Source organism: Lepus europaeus, chromosome 12 (genome assembly GCF_033115175.1).
Source record: "Lepus europaeus isolate LE1 chromosome 12, mLepTim1.pri, whole genome shotgun sequence".
NCBI classification, from domain to species: domain Eukaryota; kingdom Metazoa; phylum Chordata; class Mammalia; order Lagomorpha; family Leporidae; genus Lepus; species Lepus europaeus.
Window position 1 is genome coordinate 20,249,596 of NC_084838.1, and position 18,428 is coordinate 20,268,023.

At 48.9% G+C, this 18,428-nt stretch overlaps 1 protein-coding gene across 5 annotated transcripts in view; it reads right to left on the bottom strand.

Moving 5' to 3' along the window:
- Nucleotides 1–5,271: 5,271 nt before the first annotated feature.
- Nucleotides 5,272–18,428, bottom strand: part of ZNF618 (zinc finger protein 618) — a 171,222-nt gene continuing 158,065 nt past the window's right edge. For 3 of the 5 annotated variants that reach the window (XM_062207713.1, XM_062207712.1, XM_062207710.1), the window contains 2 exons: nucleotides 8,888–8,989; nucleotides 5,273–7,954 (listed from right to left, as the gene is read on the bottom strand). In XM_062207713.1, coding sequence (XP_062063697.1) covers nucleotides 6,438–7,954; nucleotides 8,888–8,989 — 1,619 coding nt within the window. In that variant the 3' untranslated portion in view covers nucleotides 5,273–6,437. Of the gene's footprint in view, nucleotides 7,955–8,887; nucleotides 8,990–18,428 lie in introns of all 5 variants that reach the window. The other 2 variants (XM_062207711.1, XM_062207709.1) reach the window with 1 other exon arrangement.

Below are 18,428 nucleotides of genomic sequence, written 5' to 3' on the forward strand. Positions count from 1 at the left end.
TAGAGAAAGGTCTTCCTTTGCCGTTGGTTCACCCTCCAATGGCTGCCGCGGCTGGCGCGCTGTGGCCGGCACACTGCGCTGATCCAAAGGCAGGAGCCAGGTTCTTATCCTGGTCTCCCATGGGGTGCAGGGCCCAAGCACTTGGGCCATCCTCCACTGCACTCCCGGGCCATAGCAGAGAGGCCCTCCCTGGTCTATGAAATCTTTGGGACTGGAGAGGAGCTCAGATCCAGGGTTGGAGGCTCCAGCCTCACACAGCAGCTCCCTAGGATGGACTCGAACTGTTACCAGGTGCCCTGCCTTTTGGTTCATCTCCACTGCTACCCCTCCCCCAAGGCCCCTGCAGGTGCACCGCTATGTGGCCGGCATGGTTCAGCCCCAAACCCAAGGAAACACACCACACACCACTTCTTCCTAAAGGTCGTTTTATTGTAAAACCATAAATACAACACTGACATGAAATCATTTAAGCAACTGATCCTCTCTAACCGTTAAAAGGATTTTTTTTTGTTTTTTATTTTTTTGCCTTGGCATCAACCAACTGGGAAATAATGTCATAAGAACTCAGGGGACAGGGGGCGGGGGAGGTACTGATTCCTGGGCTGGGGCTTTTAGCGATTTAAGGAACCAAGTGGACTTTACCGCTTCTCAGTGGGAACGCTCCACTTCCCCACGAGAACAGACAGGTAAAAACAGCAACATTTAAACAGCTCAGTTTTAAATTTTATTACTTTGTAAAACTCTTTTTTTCTTCTGTTCCTTTCCTCCATTTGACATCAGTCAAAGTTTTAAACATCGTAAAACTGATTTTGGCTGTAAATGGAGAAATGGTACCAAAAACAAAGTGAAAACAAAACAAAACAAAACAACCCAAAAGACAAAACAGAAAACCCTAAATAAACCCTCAAGTTTGGTCTCGGGGGTTCACACGTCACAAGAAGCGTCAACTCAACCCCCTCCAATGCAGGAGAACCGCTGGGTCCCTTACCGACCACACAGGAGACCGTGAACATTGTTTGTTAATTAACACAGCAAGTGTGACACTAGGTAACTTTTTATTTTTTTTAAAATACAGTACATGGTACACAGAGCCCAACACGGCCCTGGATAAACCCCTCGTGAAGACTTGAGCCAAACACTGGCTGTTTATAAAAATATTGTGTTGCTACAAAAGTATAAATTAATGCTACCGGTATTAAGAAATATTAAACACATAAAACTTATAAGGATTAAGAAAAATATTCATTAATACCTGTAGAAAAACTCTGGCCTAAAAAAGATATTTTTTTGTGTTTGTTTTTTTGTAAATTTTTTTTTTGTATTTTTTTTTAAGATGACTTAGTTTCTTGCACTCGAAGAGAGAGACACAGTTAGGTGTGTCCGTGGTATTGCCTAGAACGTCGTTAACTACCAGGTAGGATGCAGGGTGCACGCACGTGGTTACTGAGTGGCTAGGTGGGAGGAAGGGGCACCAAGGCTTTCTCAAGGTTTACCTGATGTGAACGAATCACCGACGTGAAGTTGCGGGGAGAAGAAAAAGGTAGGATCAGAAAACAACGAAAAATAATTTACGCTTTTTAAAAAATATCTCTGCATCGGGTGGTTGTACAAAATGATTTCCTGATGCTTGGGATTGGAACGGCGCCGCAGAGCGACTGACGCTCTCTCCTGGCCGGGGAGGCCCCCTTCCCCCCACACCTAGGGGAAGCCACCCACCCTGGGTGGCCTGGCGGCTGGGTGGGTGGGCTGGAGGGCGGGTCCTGGGCAGAGGGGTTACAGGAGGAGCCCCTTCTTCCGGCTGGAGTCAGACCCCCATGGCCTGTGCCAACCGAGACTTGAGCGAGTGCCACGGGAATCCCAGGCCCCTGAGGTTTCGGACAAGGCTGGGCTGTGCCCCGTAAGGAACTTTGGTTCGAAGACTCAAGGTGCCCAGCGGGACGCTGGAGTGGGAAGGACCCTCGTGGGTGCTGATGCTGCTGCCCGACTGCGACCCTGGGAAATCCATCTCTCTGGACAGGACTTGAACCCATGGAGGGGTAGGGGTGGGGGCGGGGCGTGAGCATGTCAGTCAACCACCTGAACATCTTCGCCCTCCTCCAGGTGGGAGCAGGGCCTCTCTGCACACAAACCACAGGGCTCCTTCCGTGAAAGCCAGGGCTCGCCAGAGCACGGTCCTCAAGCCCAGATGACAGAGGACGACAAAGAACAGTGACAAGACCCCCAGAAAACCCTGGACCGGGCAACCCCGGGCAGGAAACCTAAGAGGGAAAACACGGCATCATTGGTTCACCATAACTGGCCTAGCAATCGTGAGCCACAGTGAAGGGCACGGCGGCCTCCTGCCCAGTTCCCCCACTGGCCCAGCTGGACACAGGGGCTGGCAGGGCCAGGCCTGAGCTTTGCTTGGCCACTGGGTCTTCCCAGGAGCTGTCCTGCGGAGACAACCCAGAGACAGGTGTTGCCACGGCTCCCAGGGAGAGGGCAAAGCTATGAACTTGGGAAAGCTGGGCAGGGCAGGGGCAGCCTCCTCTTCGGGCACTACTGGCCTGATGGCGAGGGTGTGGGCGGAGCTCCCTCCTGGGCCATCTCACAGGGCCTCCCTTCTCCATCCACAGCCCAGCGTCATGTTACACCTTCCCAGCGGACGTCTCTTTCCAGGTGCTCACGTTTCACGGAGCCCCGTCCCCAGCGCAGGGAAAGTCGGTGGCCTCGCTCAAGAACGGGAGATTCCGAAAGGCAGAGGTTCGGCTTCACAGTGGAAAATGCACCTTGCAGAATTTTCTCAAGTGCTTCTTCAAAGTGCGGGAGACAAAGGGTCAAACTGAAAGAGAGGGCCCTCGGCAGCCTACATGCTTTAAAAAACCAAACCAAACCAAATTTTCCTACAATCCCTGACTGCCCCTTGCTCGCCAGGAAACCTTGGTGTCCTCGCACCAGCCAAGAGCTGCCAAGCCCCAGTGCCTGGCAGGAAGCTCCCAAGCGGGGCGGTGGCGATGCTGGCCCATGTTCTGTGCCGCCCATGCCTGGAGACAGTGCAAGCAGTTCTGCAGAGGTGGTGCCGGTGTTGCTTCCTGGTTTCTCAATGCCACAGCAGGGAGGTCTGGCTGGTTGGTCCGGGCTTCGGGAAGGAGAACCGTGGCGAGCCAAGTGCATCCATCTACGGCTGGAATGGCCCCATCCCTCCTGGATGGCTACAATCCGAGGGACCACCCACAAGGCTGGGGTTCCTGGCTTGGGCTTTGGTGGTGAAGCAGACTGACCTCAGCTGGGGAAACACCTTCTAAGCGGAGGCGTGTGCTCTCCGCCCCAGCTCCTGCGTCCATGTGCATCAGAACAAACGCCGTGTCTGTCCGAGGAAATAGGCAAGCTGTATCCAGGTCAGCAGGCAAGCACCTCGAGCTACTGAAAATGACAAAAATGGCCTAACTTCCTGTGCCCCTCAGCCTCCCAGGCCCCCCTCAGCCTTCCCCAGGCCTGTGGTGGAAAGATCTAGAGCCGTCACAGAGCTGGGAGGCAGATGAGAAAAATCCTTCCCAAAGTCAAGGGCAGGTGGGGTGCCAGAGCCTGTCTCAATCCTTTGGCTGAACTAGAATTTGGTGAGGTCGGTATTGCTGGAAGCAGCGGGCCGGTGGCTGGATCTCTGGAGATCTTTGGGTTTTGCTAAGCTACGTGCCGCAGCAGGATGTGCACTGTGGGAATGACCTGCGGGACCGAGAAGACACTGGGACACAGCCTTGCCTGCTGGTGATGCCAGATTCCGGAGAACAAGAGGTGGCAACAGTGACAAGACTGCCCGCCACCTTGCTGTCCACCTGGAGGAGAGGCAGGACATGGTGGCAATCCACTTCAACCCGCAGAGCAAGCCAGGAGGAAAAGATTAGGACAGGAGGTGATACCATGTCCAGACACCTAGAGTTTAACTGGCCTTACTCCAACTTCCCTTCCGAAGGGCAGACCGTCTCCCAGGAGAAGGATGCCAAGGGCTCAACAGGCATGCACAGGCCTGGTTGCTGATGGCTTTGCAGGAAGGCGAGGCGTCTCTACTAGCTCAATGGCTCAGTGACAGGGCCCACCGCGCAACTCTGCCCCAGGGAGACAAACAGTGCGCTCCAAACTCTGCCCTCGCTGACGCACCAAGTGGGCGGCTCCTACCCTCCGTGCCAGGCAAGCAAGGCTGCAGGAACGTGTTGCAGTAGGCATCTGACATCAGCAGCAACCCTGAGACCAGCTTGTGACCGTCCCCGAGGGTCCAACCCAAATGTGTGCCGATGCCTCCACTCTCCCTGGGAAGTGACGTTCAGTTCGCGCCCGGATCTCTCTGGCTCCCGCTCCAGTGCAGGAGGAGGGTCCTTTGAGCCCATGGCTTGCTGGGGTGAGGGTGGCAACAGCCTGCTATGATTCATCTCAGGAAGTCCCAGACTCCGGCGGGAAGAGCAGGGTCAGTGCTCTGGAGGCAGGCGAGGTGCACGGGTTCAGCCCCCAAGGCCAGTGTTCTGGATGCACAATCCTAAGCCGCGAGTTCGTTTGCCGGTTCTGCTCCCGCTCCTGCCCGGGAGCCGGGGAGGGCTGCAGTACAGTGCTTTTTGTAGTCGAGGTATCTCACAGTTGAGTAATGCTTTTCGAGGGAAAGGGGTGCACTCGGTCCACCCCCAAGATGGGAGAAGGCGCCTCTGCCCACAGCCTCCCACCATGGGGGGGTTCACTCTGAGCCTGAAGGAGCCCTGTGGTCATGGGGGCAGGGGGCTGTAGGACCCCAGTGCCTTATTCATGGAGAGGTGGGCGGGGTGGAGGTCAGGGGCAGCCACTTCCAGCACGTGGGCTGGGGGCGTGGACCCTCGGTGCTTGCAGTGGGGGGATGGGGAAGGAAAGCCTGAAGGCGTCTTTCACAGCATCAAGTTGAGCGTGGCCGGATGCCCTGCACCCTTGCAACGGCTGCCTGGCCCACGGGGAGGTGGCTGGGGGCCCATGCGGACCCCTGGAGGGTGGCGGGTAGTGGACCCATGGGAACCCTGGAGCCCCCGGAAAGGAAAAAGTGGCTGTGGGCCTGGGTATGGTGAGGGTGCACGAGGATCATCTCGGGAGCCCCTGCTGAGCTGGAAGGGGCTGGAAGCGGGTGAGCAGTGTAATGGACTCTGGGCACGCGGTCAGACATGTGTGGGACCAGACACGCGGAGCAGGAGGGAGGCTCCTCCACCTGCGTGGGGGAGGACCCCTCAAGCCACACGCCCACCCCACCCCACCCCACCCCCACTGCTATGGCGTCCATTGGACCGACATCCATGGAACCCGCCCCTCCTCCCTCAGCCTTGGTCTCCCAGACAGCACAGCCAAGTACTTGACCTTGGCCGCCGAGATACATGAAAACCTTACTGTACAGCAAAGGTTAGTGAAATCCTAGGGTACCGACTAGACCACTGAGATGAGCTAGTTTACAGTGTGACTCGAGGAACAGAAACGGCAAACGAAACTCCCAAACATAAGTTACAGACATTCAGTGCCTCCTAGCAGAGTCTACATCGCATCTGACAAAACAGAACGGACCCCCAAAAACGGTGGAACTTGCTATCATGTTAGGAGAAAAAAACCCATTAAGGAGTGGAGACGGTATCTATACTTCTCTGAAAAATGTCTTTTTTTTTTTCTTCCTTCCTCTCTCTTATATTAAAAAGCAAAAACGTCAGCTTTATAGTCTGAAAAGTCTCCTTTCCTGATTTGGGGAGATAGATAGATGTGTTTCTAAGGCGGCTGCCCCCGCGCACCAGAGAGGCGGCACGGGGGGGCGGCAGCTCAATGCCCTGAAGGTGAACGAGAAGCCAAGTCCAGTGCACACACTGTCCATCTGGTGCCGGCGGCGGGAGACTCCGTGGCAGAGCAGCAGGGGGCAGGGGAGGGGCGGGGCTGGGGAGGAGGAGGAGAGCGGGCATCAAGTCACTCCAGATCTCAGCTGCCTGAACGTTTCACAACCTCAGTTTCCCCCCATCTGCGCACCTGAACACCAAGTCTTCTAAGACCCTTCCCAAGAGGGGGAGGGCACCAGCCCGCCCTCCTCCCTCCCCCTCCCCTTCCTGACACACCCAGCTCAATGCGCATGCGCCTGCAAGCAGGCACGTGGGCATGCACCAGGGTGGTATGTGTGTACACGCGTGTGCGAGGCTGCTCTGGCCATGGAGACGGGCGCAGAGGCCTCCACGCCCCTACTGCCACGGCACACGTGTTCGGACACGCACCCCTGGGTGTGGGTGTGTACACACATGCACACACACACACACACCGGTAAAAAAGCACTTAAGTTTCCAGGGGGCAGTTAGAATGAGGTCCACAGTGTTTAGAACTTAAATTCCTTTTCTTTGTTTGTGACAGTGTTTTGTGTGTGTGTGTGTGTGTGTTTTCTAATGTTCTCTGCTGTTTTCTTATTTTTTTCCCCCGAAGTTAACATCTTAAAGCATGTTGGATTTCAGAAACATGAGTTTGTTCATATCTTCCGGACTGAGCAGCCGCCTCCTTTTGATTAGAAGTGCTTGTTCACACATATTTACACACCCGCTTCGCGCCCCCACGGCCGGAACCGCCAGGAGCCAGAAGGCGAGCTTGGCCAGTTTCGTGTGCTTTTGGGTCACGCACGACCAGTACTGGAAGAGATCAGGGGTGGCCTGGAAGAGGGGCTCCTGCAGGTAGTCGTACACCTCGTTCTTGCCCAGCCGGTCATCCTCCTGCGCGGCGGGGCTCTCGGTGGCGGCGGAGCGGGGCTTCTTGGCGGCCGGCTCAAAGTCAGCCTCCTCGGTCCACGACTCCTTGACCTCACTGATGAGCTCGCACACCTTGCCGATGATCTCCTCGTGCTGGTAGGGCGGCACGGGCCGCAGCTTCTGCTGCGGGTCCAGGATCATGGCCACCTTGTGGGCGGGGTGCACCTTGAAGTTCTCCTTGAGCGCCTCCAGGAAGAGGTGGCACAGCTTGCTGACGGTGCCCGCGTCGTTGGCCTTGGCCGTGAAGAGCTTCTCCAGCCTCACGTAGGTGGGCAGCACCAGCTGCAGGGTGGGCTGGCTCTCGTTGCTCAGCTCGATGACCGCCTGCTTGACGGGCGTCAGGATGGCGGCCAGGTTGCTGAGCAGGTGTTTATTGAGGCTTTGGATGAGGTTCATCTTCTTGGCGCGGCTGTAGAACTCGCAGATCTGCTCGTAGCGCTCGTGCACCAGCAGCAGCGAGTCCGTCACGGAGTTCCAGCAGGGCGGCGGCGGGGTCTCCTCCAGCGACCCGAAGGTCTCCTTGGCCAGGCCCGTGGAGCCTGCCAGGTCCTCGCACACATTCAGCAGCTCGATGACCTCGTGCATGCTCCGGGCCTGCAGCGTCCGCTTGCTCAGCACGCTCTGCACCACCGAGTTCAAGGCACAGGCTGAGCAGCGAAGGCACATGCCGGCCTTGGAGAAGGCGGACGCGCTCACCCGGCAGTCCGTCACGTACACTGTCCTGATCTCCGACATCACGAACTCCGACAGCACGTTCTGCACCCAGTGGTGCACCAGGTCGCCGCTGTCGCGGATGTCCGCGCCCTTCACTCCCAGCACGTAGCTCTTGATGTGGTTGCCCTCAGCCTGGTAGGCGGTGAGGATGTAGCAGGAGTCGGGGCCGACGCTCTGTGAGTGGCAGGTGACGCCGATGCCCAGGCAGGCGTTGCTGCCCAGGGCGCACGTCACTTTCACCTTCACCTGGTTGTACATGCGCGGCAGGTGCTTCAGCGCCAGCGTGTTGAAGTTGCCCAGGATCTCGGTGACCGAGAAGGCGCCATAGCGGGCGCCGCTGTCCACCAAGGTCTGGGCCAACTTCAGGAACTCCTTCCCGCTGACGACGCTCAGCGCCCCCAGGTCGGCGCACATGACCCGCAGCAGCCGCTCCGCGATGTTCTGCCTCTCCTTCTCGGGGATCATGCTGTTGGGTGTTAAGCCACCGGTCGTGGCTGGCAGGGGACACAGAGAGAGATGTGATTAAAGCAGGCATTCGAGGCTGCTCGGTTCGACACAGCAGCCTATACTCTAAGCGTATTAGAGAGGATGAACAGATCTGTTATCTGGTACAGGAACTGGTGGTGCTGGCTGCTTTCTCACTGGGAGAAAGTTCCGTGATTGACTAGGAATGCCTGCCACGGATATGGGGCCAGACTACAGTGAGCTGTGTGCAACACTGGTGTTTTTTGAGTCACATTCACCTGGGTCTTAGAAGTCAACCAGCCCAGTCCAACCTCTTCCTCAGGGTAGGAATTGCCTCCAAATATAGGAGGTAGTATAGGTAGTGAGTGAAATATATGGGGCCATGGTAGCAGGGAAGAGCAGCCAACAGAGATGGCAGAAGTGGGTTTTGGTTTTGGTTTTGATTTGGTCACTAATTGTCGCCTTCTGTCTATACACAGCAAAAATCCGTCACCTTCCCCTAGGCCCACCTATGTCCATAGAATTTCTGCAGGGATAGGAGTTTGGCCTCGTGGTTAAGATGCTAGCTAGGACACACACATCCCATAGTGGAGGCCTGGGTTTGTGTCCCAACTCTGCTCCCAACTCCATATTCCTGCTAATGCACACCCTGGGTGGCAGCAGGTGATGGCCTTGCTACCCACTTTGGGAACCCAGGCTAAGTTTCTTGGCTCCTGGCATTGGCTGGGCTCTGTTGCAGGCATTTGGGAAGTGAACCAATGGGATGGAAGATCTGTCTGTCTGTCTGCCTTTCAAACAAATCAATAAAATGAGAAAAGTGCTTAAGCAACGGTTATGTGTCACCTTGCATTGTCACGGGAGGCACAGGTGATGCAAATGGGGGTCAGAGGGGAGCGACCAGAATGGGTACAGTAGGACCCCCCTGCACGTGCTCTTGCCCCGGCCCCCGTTGGGACACCTACTGTTATTGGCACTGTTCCTCTGAGCCTGGGGTTTCCACTTCTCTTCCACAACAGCAGGTGGTGACCGGGACTGGTTGGAGGCAATGTTGTTTTCATTGTCAGCTGTGGGCACAATGGGGACAGTGGGTCACCTAGCAGGGTACAAAGTATATGGGGAGCAAAGCCAAAGCATGGGCTTCGGGACCAAGACCTCCGTTGAGGTACCAACCCTTCCTTAAACAACCACCTATGCTTGCAAAGAAAGCGTCATGGTCACCATTTGGGAAAATGAAGACAATCACACGGGAATTGCACGACACGGGGAGAGCTGAGCAGAGCACCTGGGCCAGGGTGAATTCAGTGAACAGGAATCACAGACCCTAAACCTGGCAACGGGAGGGAGGGGAGCCAGTTACACGCCCTGTGGCCGAGGGGCCACACTCACATTTCTTTAAAGCAAGCACTTCTTTTGTCTTTTCCACATCCAAGGGTGCTTCCAATTTTATAATCTATGCGTACATGGGGACTTCAAAGGATTCATGGCAAATATGCATTACAGGAAAACCACAAAATTCCAAAATTTTCAAAATTTTTCTGCACCCCTTGAACCTGGTGAAGTAGCCTCCTATTGAACAGGTCCTCCCTGCGCAGGGACCCCTGGCCATTCACATGCAATCATTTCTGACCAGGAAGAGTCTCAGTCACACGCATGTTCGACAAATGGCCATGTGGATTCTATCATGTGACATGCACAGTCTGCCCCCACACGCTCCAAGTCCCAGGTGTCAGGCCAGAGAGGCCGAGGCCACATTTCCCATACCCAGAAACAAGACTGTCCTGGCCTCTCCTGCTAGATCCTGCTGGACAAGTTAAGCAATTCTGGAACAAGAACTTGAAGGAAGGTTTTGCAACCACTGGGAAGGCAGTGCTGTAGCCTGCACTAACATAGGAAAAGAAGGAAGCCAATGAAAAGCAAGACAGAGTCCCAATCCTATCTTCATATCTTAGATTTGCACGTCAAATACAACACCGCTGGGGAGGGAGATTTTCACTCCTGAATGTTAAGGATGACCTGCGGTGGGGTTTCCCCTCCTGATGCAGGTAACCACAAAGTGTGACAGAGCCGCTCTGGGACTGGCACTCTCAGAGGGAGAGAGGGAGAGAGGGAAAGATGGAGATAGGGAGAGAGGGAGAGATAGGAGCACCCTGGCAGGCCCAGCTGACCGCCTATAGGCAGTTTCCAAGTTGGAGCATGGGTAAGGGCAACTGAACACAGGGACAGGATAAACCATTAAACATGAAAATCAGAGAGGCTAACAGGTAGGGAAAACTGAATAGAGCTTGGACAATATCCAGCAGTTTAACACAAACACACACACACACAGAAACACAATGAAGCTGCAGAAAATAGGAGGTAAAAAATTACTTGAGGCCGGCGCCGCGGCTCAATAGGCTAATCCTCCGCCTTGCGGCGCCGGCACACCGGGTTCTAGTCCCGGTCGGGGCACCGATCCTATCCCGGTTGCCCCTCTTCCAAGCCAGCTCTCTGCTGTGGCCAGGGAGTGCAGTGGAGGATGGCCCAAGTTCTTGGGCCCTGCACCCCATGGGAGACCAGGAGAAGCATCTGGCTCCTGCCATCGGACCGGCGCGGTGCGCCGGCCGCAGTGCGCCTACCACGGTGGCCATTGGAGGGTGAACCAACGGCAAAGGAAGACCTTTCTCTCTATCTTTCTCTCTCTCACTGTCTACTCTGCCTGTCAAAAATTAAAAAAAAAAATTACTTGAAAAATGGCAAAAATTTTTTCAGATTGGTCAAAAACTACACATCTACACTTAAGATGCTTAACGTAGCCCAAGCAGAATACAGAAAGCACCACTGGGGCTGGTATTGCAGTGTAGCAGTTTAAGCCACCAGCTATGACACCGGCATCCGATATGGGCAGCAGAGTTCTAGTCCTGGCTGCTCTACTTCTGATCCAGCTCCCTGCTAATGCACCTGGGAAAGCGGTGGAAGAGGGACCAAGTACTTGGGCCCCTGGACCCACATGGAAAACTTGTAAGAAGCTCCTGGCTCCAGCCAAGGCAGCCATTTGGGGAAAGAACCGATGGATGAAAGATCTCTGTGTCTGTGTCTTTCCCTCTTTCTGTAACTTTGACTTTCAAAAAAGAAATAAGTAAAAGAAAAGAAATCACCATTAAGACACAACATCACATCCAAATTGTGGAACATCAATAAAAAATATCTTAATAGTAGACAGGTAGGCTGGTGCCGTGGCTCACTAGGCTAATCCTCCTCCTGTGGCACCAGCACCCCAGGTTCTAGTCATAGTTGGGGCATCGGATTCTGTCCCAGTTGCTCCTCTCCCAGTCCAGCTCTCTGCTGTGGCCAGGAAGGCAGTGGAGGATGGCCCAAGTGCTTGGGCCCTGCACCTGCATGGGAGACCAGGAGGAAGCACCTGGCTCCTGGCTTTGGATCAGCACAGTGTGCCAACCATAGCAGCCATTTGGGGGGGTGAACCAATGGAAGGAAAACCTTTCTTTCTGTCTCTTTCTCTCTCACTGTCTCTCTCTGTCTAACTCTGCCTACCCCCCCCCAAAAAAAAAAAAAAAGTAGACAGGTAGGGGAAAATTATGTCCAAAGTAAGAATGACAACAGACTTTTCATCAGGGATTATGCCACCAGGAAGACATGGAATAAAGAAAACATCAGCCTAGAACTGTAAACTCAGTGATAGGATCTTACACAAATAAAGATGAAACACAGACTTTAAACACACACCAAAAAGAGTCAGACCTACAATAGAGGCATTTTTAAAGGAAATTCTTCTGATCCAAGAAAAATGATACCAAATAAGAACCTGGATCTATAGAAACAAATGAAGAGTGCTGAGGACTGTGCTGCGTGAGTATGAGATCTATTTCTCTTTTTAATTCCTCTAAAAAAAGGTAACTGCTCACTGGAAAAATAGTAAGAATATAAACTGTGGCAATTCTATGTAAAAGTGAACTGTATGACAACAACCCAAAGACCAGGATTGGGAAACAGAATATATTACTGAAAGGTTCTTGCACAATATGGAAAAGTATGCACAATTCTTTGAAGGCAAACTGTAATATATTAAAAATCTATAGTTTAGGGGTAGGTGCTTGGCCTAGCAGTTAAGACGCCCACGTTCCACACTGGAGTTCCATTTCTGGCTCCAGCTTCCCACTAATGCAGACCCTGGGAGGCAGCAGGATGGCTCAAGCGGCTGAGATATTGCCACAGATGTGGGAGACCTGGATGGAGTTTCTGGCTTCTGGCTTCTCCAGCCCAGCCCCAGCCCAGCTCCAGCCCTTGTAGGCATCTGGGGAGTAAACCAGAGGATGGGAGCTCTCTCTCTCTCTCTCTCTAAAATAAATAAATACATAAGTAAAATAAATATAGCTTAAAACCCAAAGAAACCACAAAAATAAAAGACATAGCTAATAAGTCAATTGTGGAGAAAATGGAATCATGACAATTCTGAGTCTAAAATAATGTAGGAAAATGGACAGAATATAAAAAACAAAGGAGATTAATGACAAACAAATAGAAAGACAGTAGATTTACTTTCTACAATCTCAAAATTTTTAAAATGCAAATGCTTTCAATATCCCAAATAGAATGTCATACTTAATTAAAAAGCAAGACCTAACAATATATTATCTATGAGAAATCTATTTAAATAGAAAGAAGTAGGTTAAAAGTAAAAGGATGAATAAAGATATATCTTGCAAACTATTAATATAAAGAAAGAAGGAAATGCACCGGATATTATTATACACAAGCTAGGGGCTGGCATTGTGCACTGTGGGTTAAACCACTGCTGTGATGCCTGCCTCCTCTATCAGAGAGCCAGTTTGAGTCCTGGTTACTCCACTCTGATCCAGCTCCTGCCTAATGTGCCCGGGAAGCAGTAGATGATGACTCAAGTTCTCCCAGACAAAGTTCCTGGCTCCTGGCTTCAGCCTGGCCTGGGCCTTGTACAGCCCTGAACGTTGAGACCATTTGGGGAATGATGATGTCTCTCTCTCACTACCCACCTCTCTACTGCTCTGCCTTTCAAATACAAAAATAAATCTAAAAAAAATCCTCACTTCACTTAATAATGATACATATTACCAGGATAACAGGAGACCCTGCATAGTGATGCAAAGGTCAACTCATCAAGCGTGTGTAACAATCCGAAATGCCAATGTTTAGGATTTAAAGCTGAGAACACAGCTTCAAAATACATGAAGCAAAAATGGGGAGAACCAAAGCAAGAAACAGACAAATCCACAAATATGACTGGAGATTTCAACCTGCTTCTCCCAGTAACTAAGAGTAAAAAAAAGACTAAAAATAGAGTGGACAATATCACATAGTCTAATACACACATAACTGGCTTCCAGAAAAAAAGTTAGGTAAAGCAAGAAAATCTCAAAATCATATTAACTATAATCTATGACCATACCAGAATTAAACTATAAGAACAAAAAATATATCTTAGAAAAGTTACAACTTATCGAATATGAAACTTTTAAATATGTGAAATTATAAAATGTTTTGAAATATATATAAACAAAAACATTTCAGAATTTGCAGGATGTAGCTAAAGCAGTGCTTATGTACAGTATTAAATAATTATGTTAGAATGACTGTTCTCAGATCTAGAAAAAATAATGCTAAAATTCATATGGACACATAAAAGACTACAAATAGCTAAAGCAATCTTAACCAACAACAATGAAGCTGGAGGCATCACAGCATCAGATTTCAAGACATACTGCAGGGCAGTTATAACCAAAACAGCCTGGTACTGGCACAAAAATAGATATGTAGACCAATGGAACAGAATAGAATCCCCAGGAATCAATCTACGAAATGTACAACCAATTACTCTTTGACAAAGGAGTTAAAAATCAATCCCTGGAGAAAGGAGAGTCTCTTGAACAAACAATGCTGGGAAAATTGGATCTCTGCGTGCAGAAGTAAGAAACAAGACCCCTACCTTACACATTATACAAAAATCAATTCCAAAATGGATCACAGATCTAAATCTATGACCTGATACCATCAAATTACTAGAGGAGAACACTGGGGAAACCCTACAGGATACTGGCATAGGCAAAGACTTCTTCTTGAAAAAGACCCCAAAAGCACAGGCAATCAAAGCAAAAATAGACAAAAGGGGTTACATCAAACTAAGACACTTCTGCATTGCAAAGGAAAACACTCAGCACAGTGAAGAGGCAACTGACAGAATGGGAGAAAATATTTGCAAACTATTAAACTGATAAAGGATTAATATCCAGAATCCACAAATAGCTCAAGAAACTCAACAACAACAAAGAACTTGCACAGGCATTTTTCAAAGGAGGAAACTTAAATGGCCAACAGACACATGAAAAAATGCTCAGGATCACTAGCCATCAGGAAAATGCAAATCAAAACCACAATGAGGTTCCACTTCACCCCAGTTAGAAGGGCTCTCATACAGAAATCAACACATACCAAATGCTGGCAAGGATGTGGGGAAAAAGGTTCCCTAATCCACTGTTGGTGGGAAGTAAACTAGTACAGCCATTGTGGAAGACAATGTGTTCATTGCAGCTCAATTCACAATAGCCAAGATATGGAATCAACCCCAATGCCCATCAAATGATGACTGCGTAAAATGTGGTAAGTTTACCAAAGAATACTACTCAGCTGTAAAAAAGAATGACATCTTGTCTTTTGCAATAAAATGTATGCAACTGGAAACCAGTATACTTAGTGAAATAAGCCAGTCCCCAAAAGACAAACACCATGTTTTCCCTGATCTGTGGTAACTAACAGAGTACCAGAAATGTTTATGTAGAGGAGTGAAACTGACATTTTGAGATTCAATGATTGTTTACAGCCCTTGTCTCCACTGTTGAGGAACAGTGGTTTTTTTCTTCTTACTATTTGTTGAACCCTTAGTGTAGGGTTAATCTATGAGTATAAAGTATACTGAAAGTAGATCATTGTAAAATTAAGAGGGAATAAGAGAGGAAGGAGGAGGAAGGGTAGGAGTGTGGGTGGGAGGGAAGGTTGGGTGTGAAATATCACTATGTTCCCAAATTTGTATGTATGAAGTTTGTGTACCTTAAAAATTTTTTAAAAACGACAAACTTTTAAAAATAATTAAATTAGAAAACAAGATTGAAAACCAGCTGTATAGGATCCCATATTAAGAGGTCTAGGAAGATTACATTTATAAAGTAAGCAGAAGGAGGGATGTGATGTGGGTAAAAGCAGAAATGAATGAAATAGAAATTGACAAACAGAATAGAGAAAAAAAACAATGAAGCCAAAGGGTGGTGATTCTTTTCAAAAACTCCTCAAAAGTGATAAACTTCCAGCCAGAAAGATTACAGGAAGAGAAAGACCCAAATCAACAGTAACAAGCATCAGTACAGAAATGACAGGCGCTAAAGCAGCCAAAACGATGATGGACAGGTCCACGCGGAGCACTTCAAAACTTAAGTGAGACAACCCGGAAGTCACCGGAAACAAAGTTCCGTCCGGAAGAGACAGACAACCTGACACGGTCACAGAGTGCCTGAGACTGAGGGCACGGGTGCAGACCCAGAGGGTCACTGACGAATGTGATCAGACGGTCAAGGAAGAAATCACACAGAAGAGGCAAGGACATCCCCAACCCATTTTACGAGGCTGGCATCCTGCTGATTCAAAACTAGAGAAAATCATTAAGTAACAAACTACAGGCTGATATCCCTCAGAAATATACATGCAGAAACGTTAACAAAACATCAGCGAGGTAAGCAGTAACACATTGAAAACAAAAACTGAGAACCCACATCAGAGCAAATGGAGTTTACCCCAGAAATTCAAATTGGTGTTAACAGCTGAAAACTAACTCCTATAATTCCAATACTGAGAGAAAAAAGAAAAATCATCTTTATAGGTACTAACAGACATTAAAATATAACAAAATTCAACATGCATCATGACAAACTCTCAGCCTAAAACTTCCTCAACCTGATGAAGGGAATCTAAAACACCTCTTAGGCTTATTGACCTTACAGAAATAAAAAGGTTTACAAAAATTCCTATAAGCAATAATATTCTACCAAATTAGATAATCAAGATGAAGCAGACTAATTCCTACAAATGTAAACAAAAGCACGTATTCAGGAATAAGAAAATCTAGACAGACTTAGAGAAAAAGCCTTAACAGGTAATGAACTCCCTGTACCAAACCCTGTACCCCCAGGGCCCAGGCCAAGGCAGCTTCCTTGTCGAGTGAATTCTATAATAAGTTAAAGGGAACTCTTCACAAAATCTTCCAAGAAAACACAAGAGGGGGAAACACTTCACTATTCACTTTATGGTCAATGTTACTCTGATTCCAAAGTCAGACACACAAACACACACACACACACACACATAAGCAAAGCACACTACAACTAACAACTCTTAAAACACAGATACACGGCCGGTGTTGGGGTGCAGTGGGTAAAGCTGCTGCCGGCAATGCTGGCATCCCATATGGGTTCTGGTTCAAGTCCCAGCTCTTCTACTTATGATCCAGCTCCCTGCTAATGTGCCTGGTAAAGTGGTGGAAGACGGCCCAAGTCCTTGGGCCCCTGCACCCACGTGGGAGACTCAAATGAAGCTCCTGGCTCCTGGCTTCAGTGAGGCCCAGCCTGGCCCAGCACTGGCCACTGTGGCAATTTGGGGAGTGCCCCAGTAGATGGAAGATCTTTCTCTCTCTCTCTTTTTCTCTTCTATCCTTCCCTCCCTCCCTCCCTCCCTCCCTCCCTCCCTCCCTCCCTCCCTCCTTCCCTCCTCTTTGTAATTCTTTCAAATACATAAATCTTAAAAAAAAAAAAAAAGAACACAGATACAAACATTCTTAAACACAGCAGATAAGCCTAGTAACATATAAAAATCGGATTCTACACCACGACCAACTGGGATTTATTCCAGAAAGCCAAGGAATACACACACACACAAAAACTCTTCAGACTAATAAATACATTATGCAAGGCTGTAGGACACTGGAACACTAGATAAATATTAAAAAAAAAAAACACCTGCATTTTTCTATACTAGCGCTAGCAGTAAACACTCCAAAAATTAGACTAAGAAAATAATTCCATTTATAATAGTTCTCAAAACAACAAAATACTTAGGATTAAATTCATAAAAGACATGCAAGGGTCATATAATAAAAACTGAAAACATTACTTGAAAGAACTCAAAGAATGAAATAAATGGAAAGACATCCTATGTTCATGGATTGGAAGACTTAATATTGTTAAAATGGCAACACTTCCAAAACAGTTCTAGATTCAACATATTCATTATCAAAATCCCTCTTTTCTAGAAACTGATAAGCTGTTCATCAAACTCATATGGAAATGCAAGGGATGCAGTATAGCCAAAACAATATTGAAAAGAACAGAGTTGGAAGGCTCACATTTCCTGATTTCAAAACTACTACATAGCTACAGTGATCAGGGCCGCAGAGTACTGGCCCAATGGAACGCAATTAAGAATATAGCAATAAACATTCACATTTATGGTCCCTCGATTTTTAACCATTCCGTAGTGAATTGTCTTTTCAACAACTGGTGCTGGAACAACTGAAAATCCACACATCAAAGAATAAAGCCAGGCCCCTATCTCACTCCATATACAAAATTTAAGTCAAAATGGAATAAAGACCTAAATGTAAGGCCAAAATGATAAAACTCTTAAAGGACAACACAGGAGTTCATTAAATCTGGGGGTGGTGTCTTCCTAGCTTGACACCAAATGATACCAAGCACATAAAGAATGAAAGGAAACGACAGATGAGCCACCAAGAGGATCAACTTTTGCACTTCTAAGGATGGCATCAAGAAAGCGAAAAGATCACTCACGGACAGGGACGCCTATCTGCAAATTATGCATCTGCAGGGGCTTGTATGTATAGGAAATAGAACTCTTATAACAAGAATGAACAGTTTAAAAGGAAATTAAAAATGGGTCAAGGATCTGAATGGACTTTTCTCCAAAGAAGATACACAAGGGGCCGATAAGCACATAAGAAGATGCTTGGTATCATTGGTATCATTGGCTGTCGGAAAAATGCAAAACAAAGCATAGTGAGACATCATTGCACGGGGACTGGAATGGCTATTATCACAAAGAAAATGAGTGGGAAAGACTGCGGAGAAACTGGAACTGTCATACATACGTACGTACAAAAAAGTAGGGGCAGCGACTTTTGGGCAACAGGGCGGCAATTCTTTTAACACCTGATACTCGATGAATCGGCATGTCCACATGGAGGTGCACACCCAAGAGAGCTAAGAACAGACGTCCACACAAGGATTTCAACGTGAATATTCATAGCAGATTTATTTGTAATGGCCCAGATGCCCAACTGCTGGCAAATAAATAGTGAAACTGATCAACAAGGGGATAGGGGCAATCCAAAGGCGTTACTGATTACCCAGAGCATGGATGAATCTCGAATGTTAAAGTGAAGGATGCCAGACACAGAGGCTAAATACCGCAGAC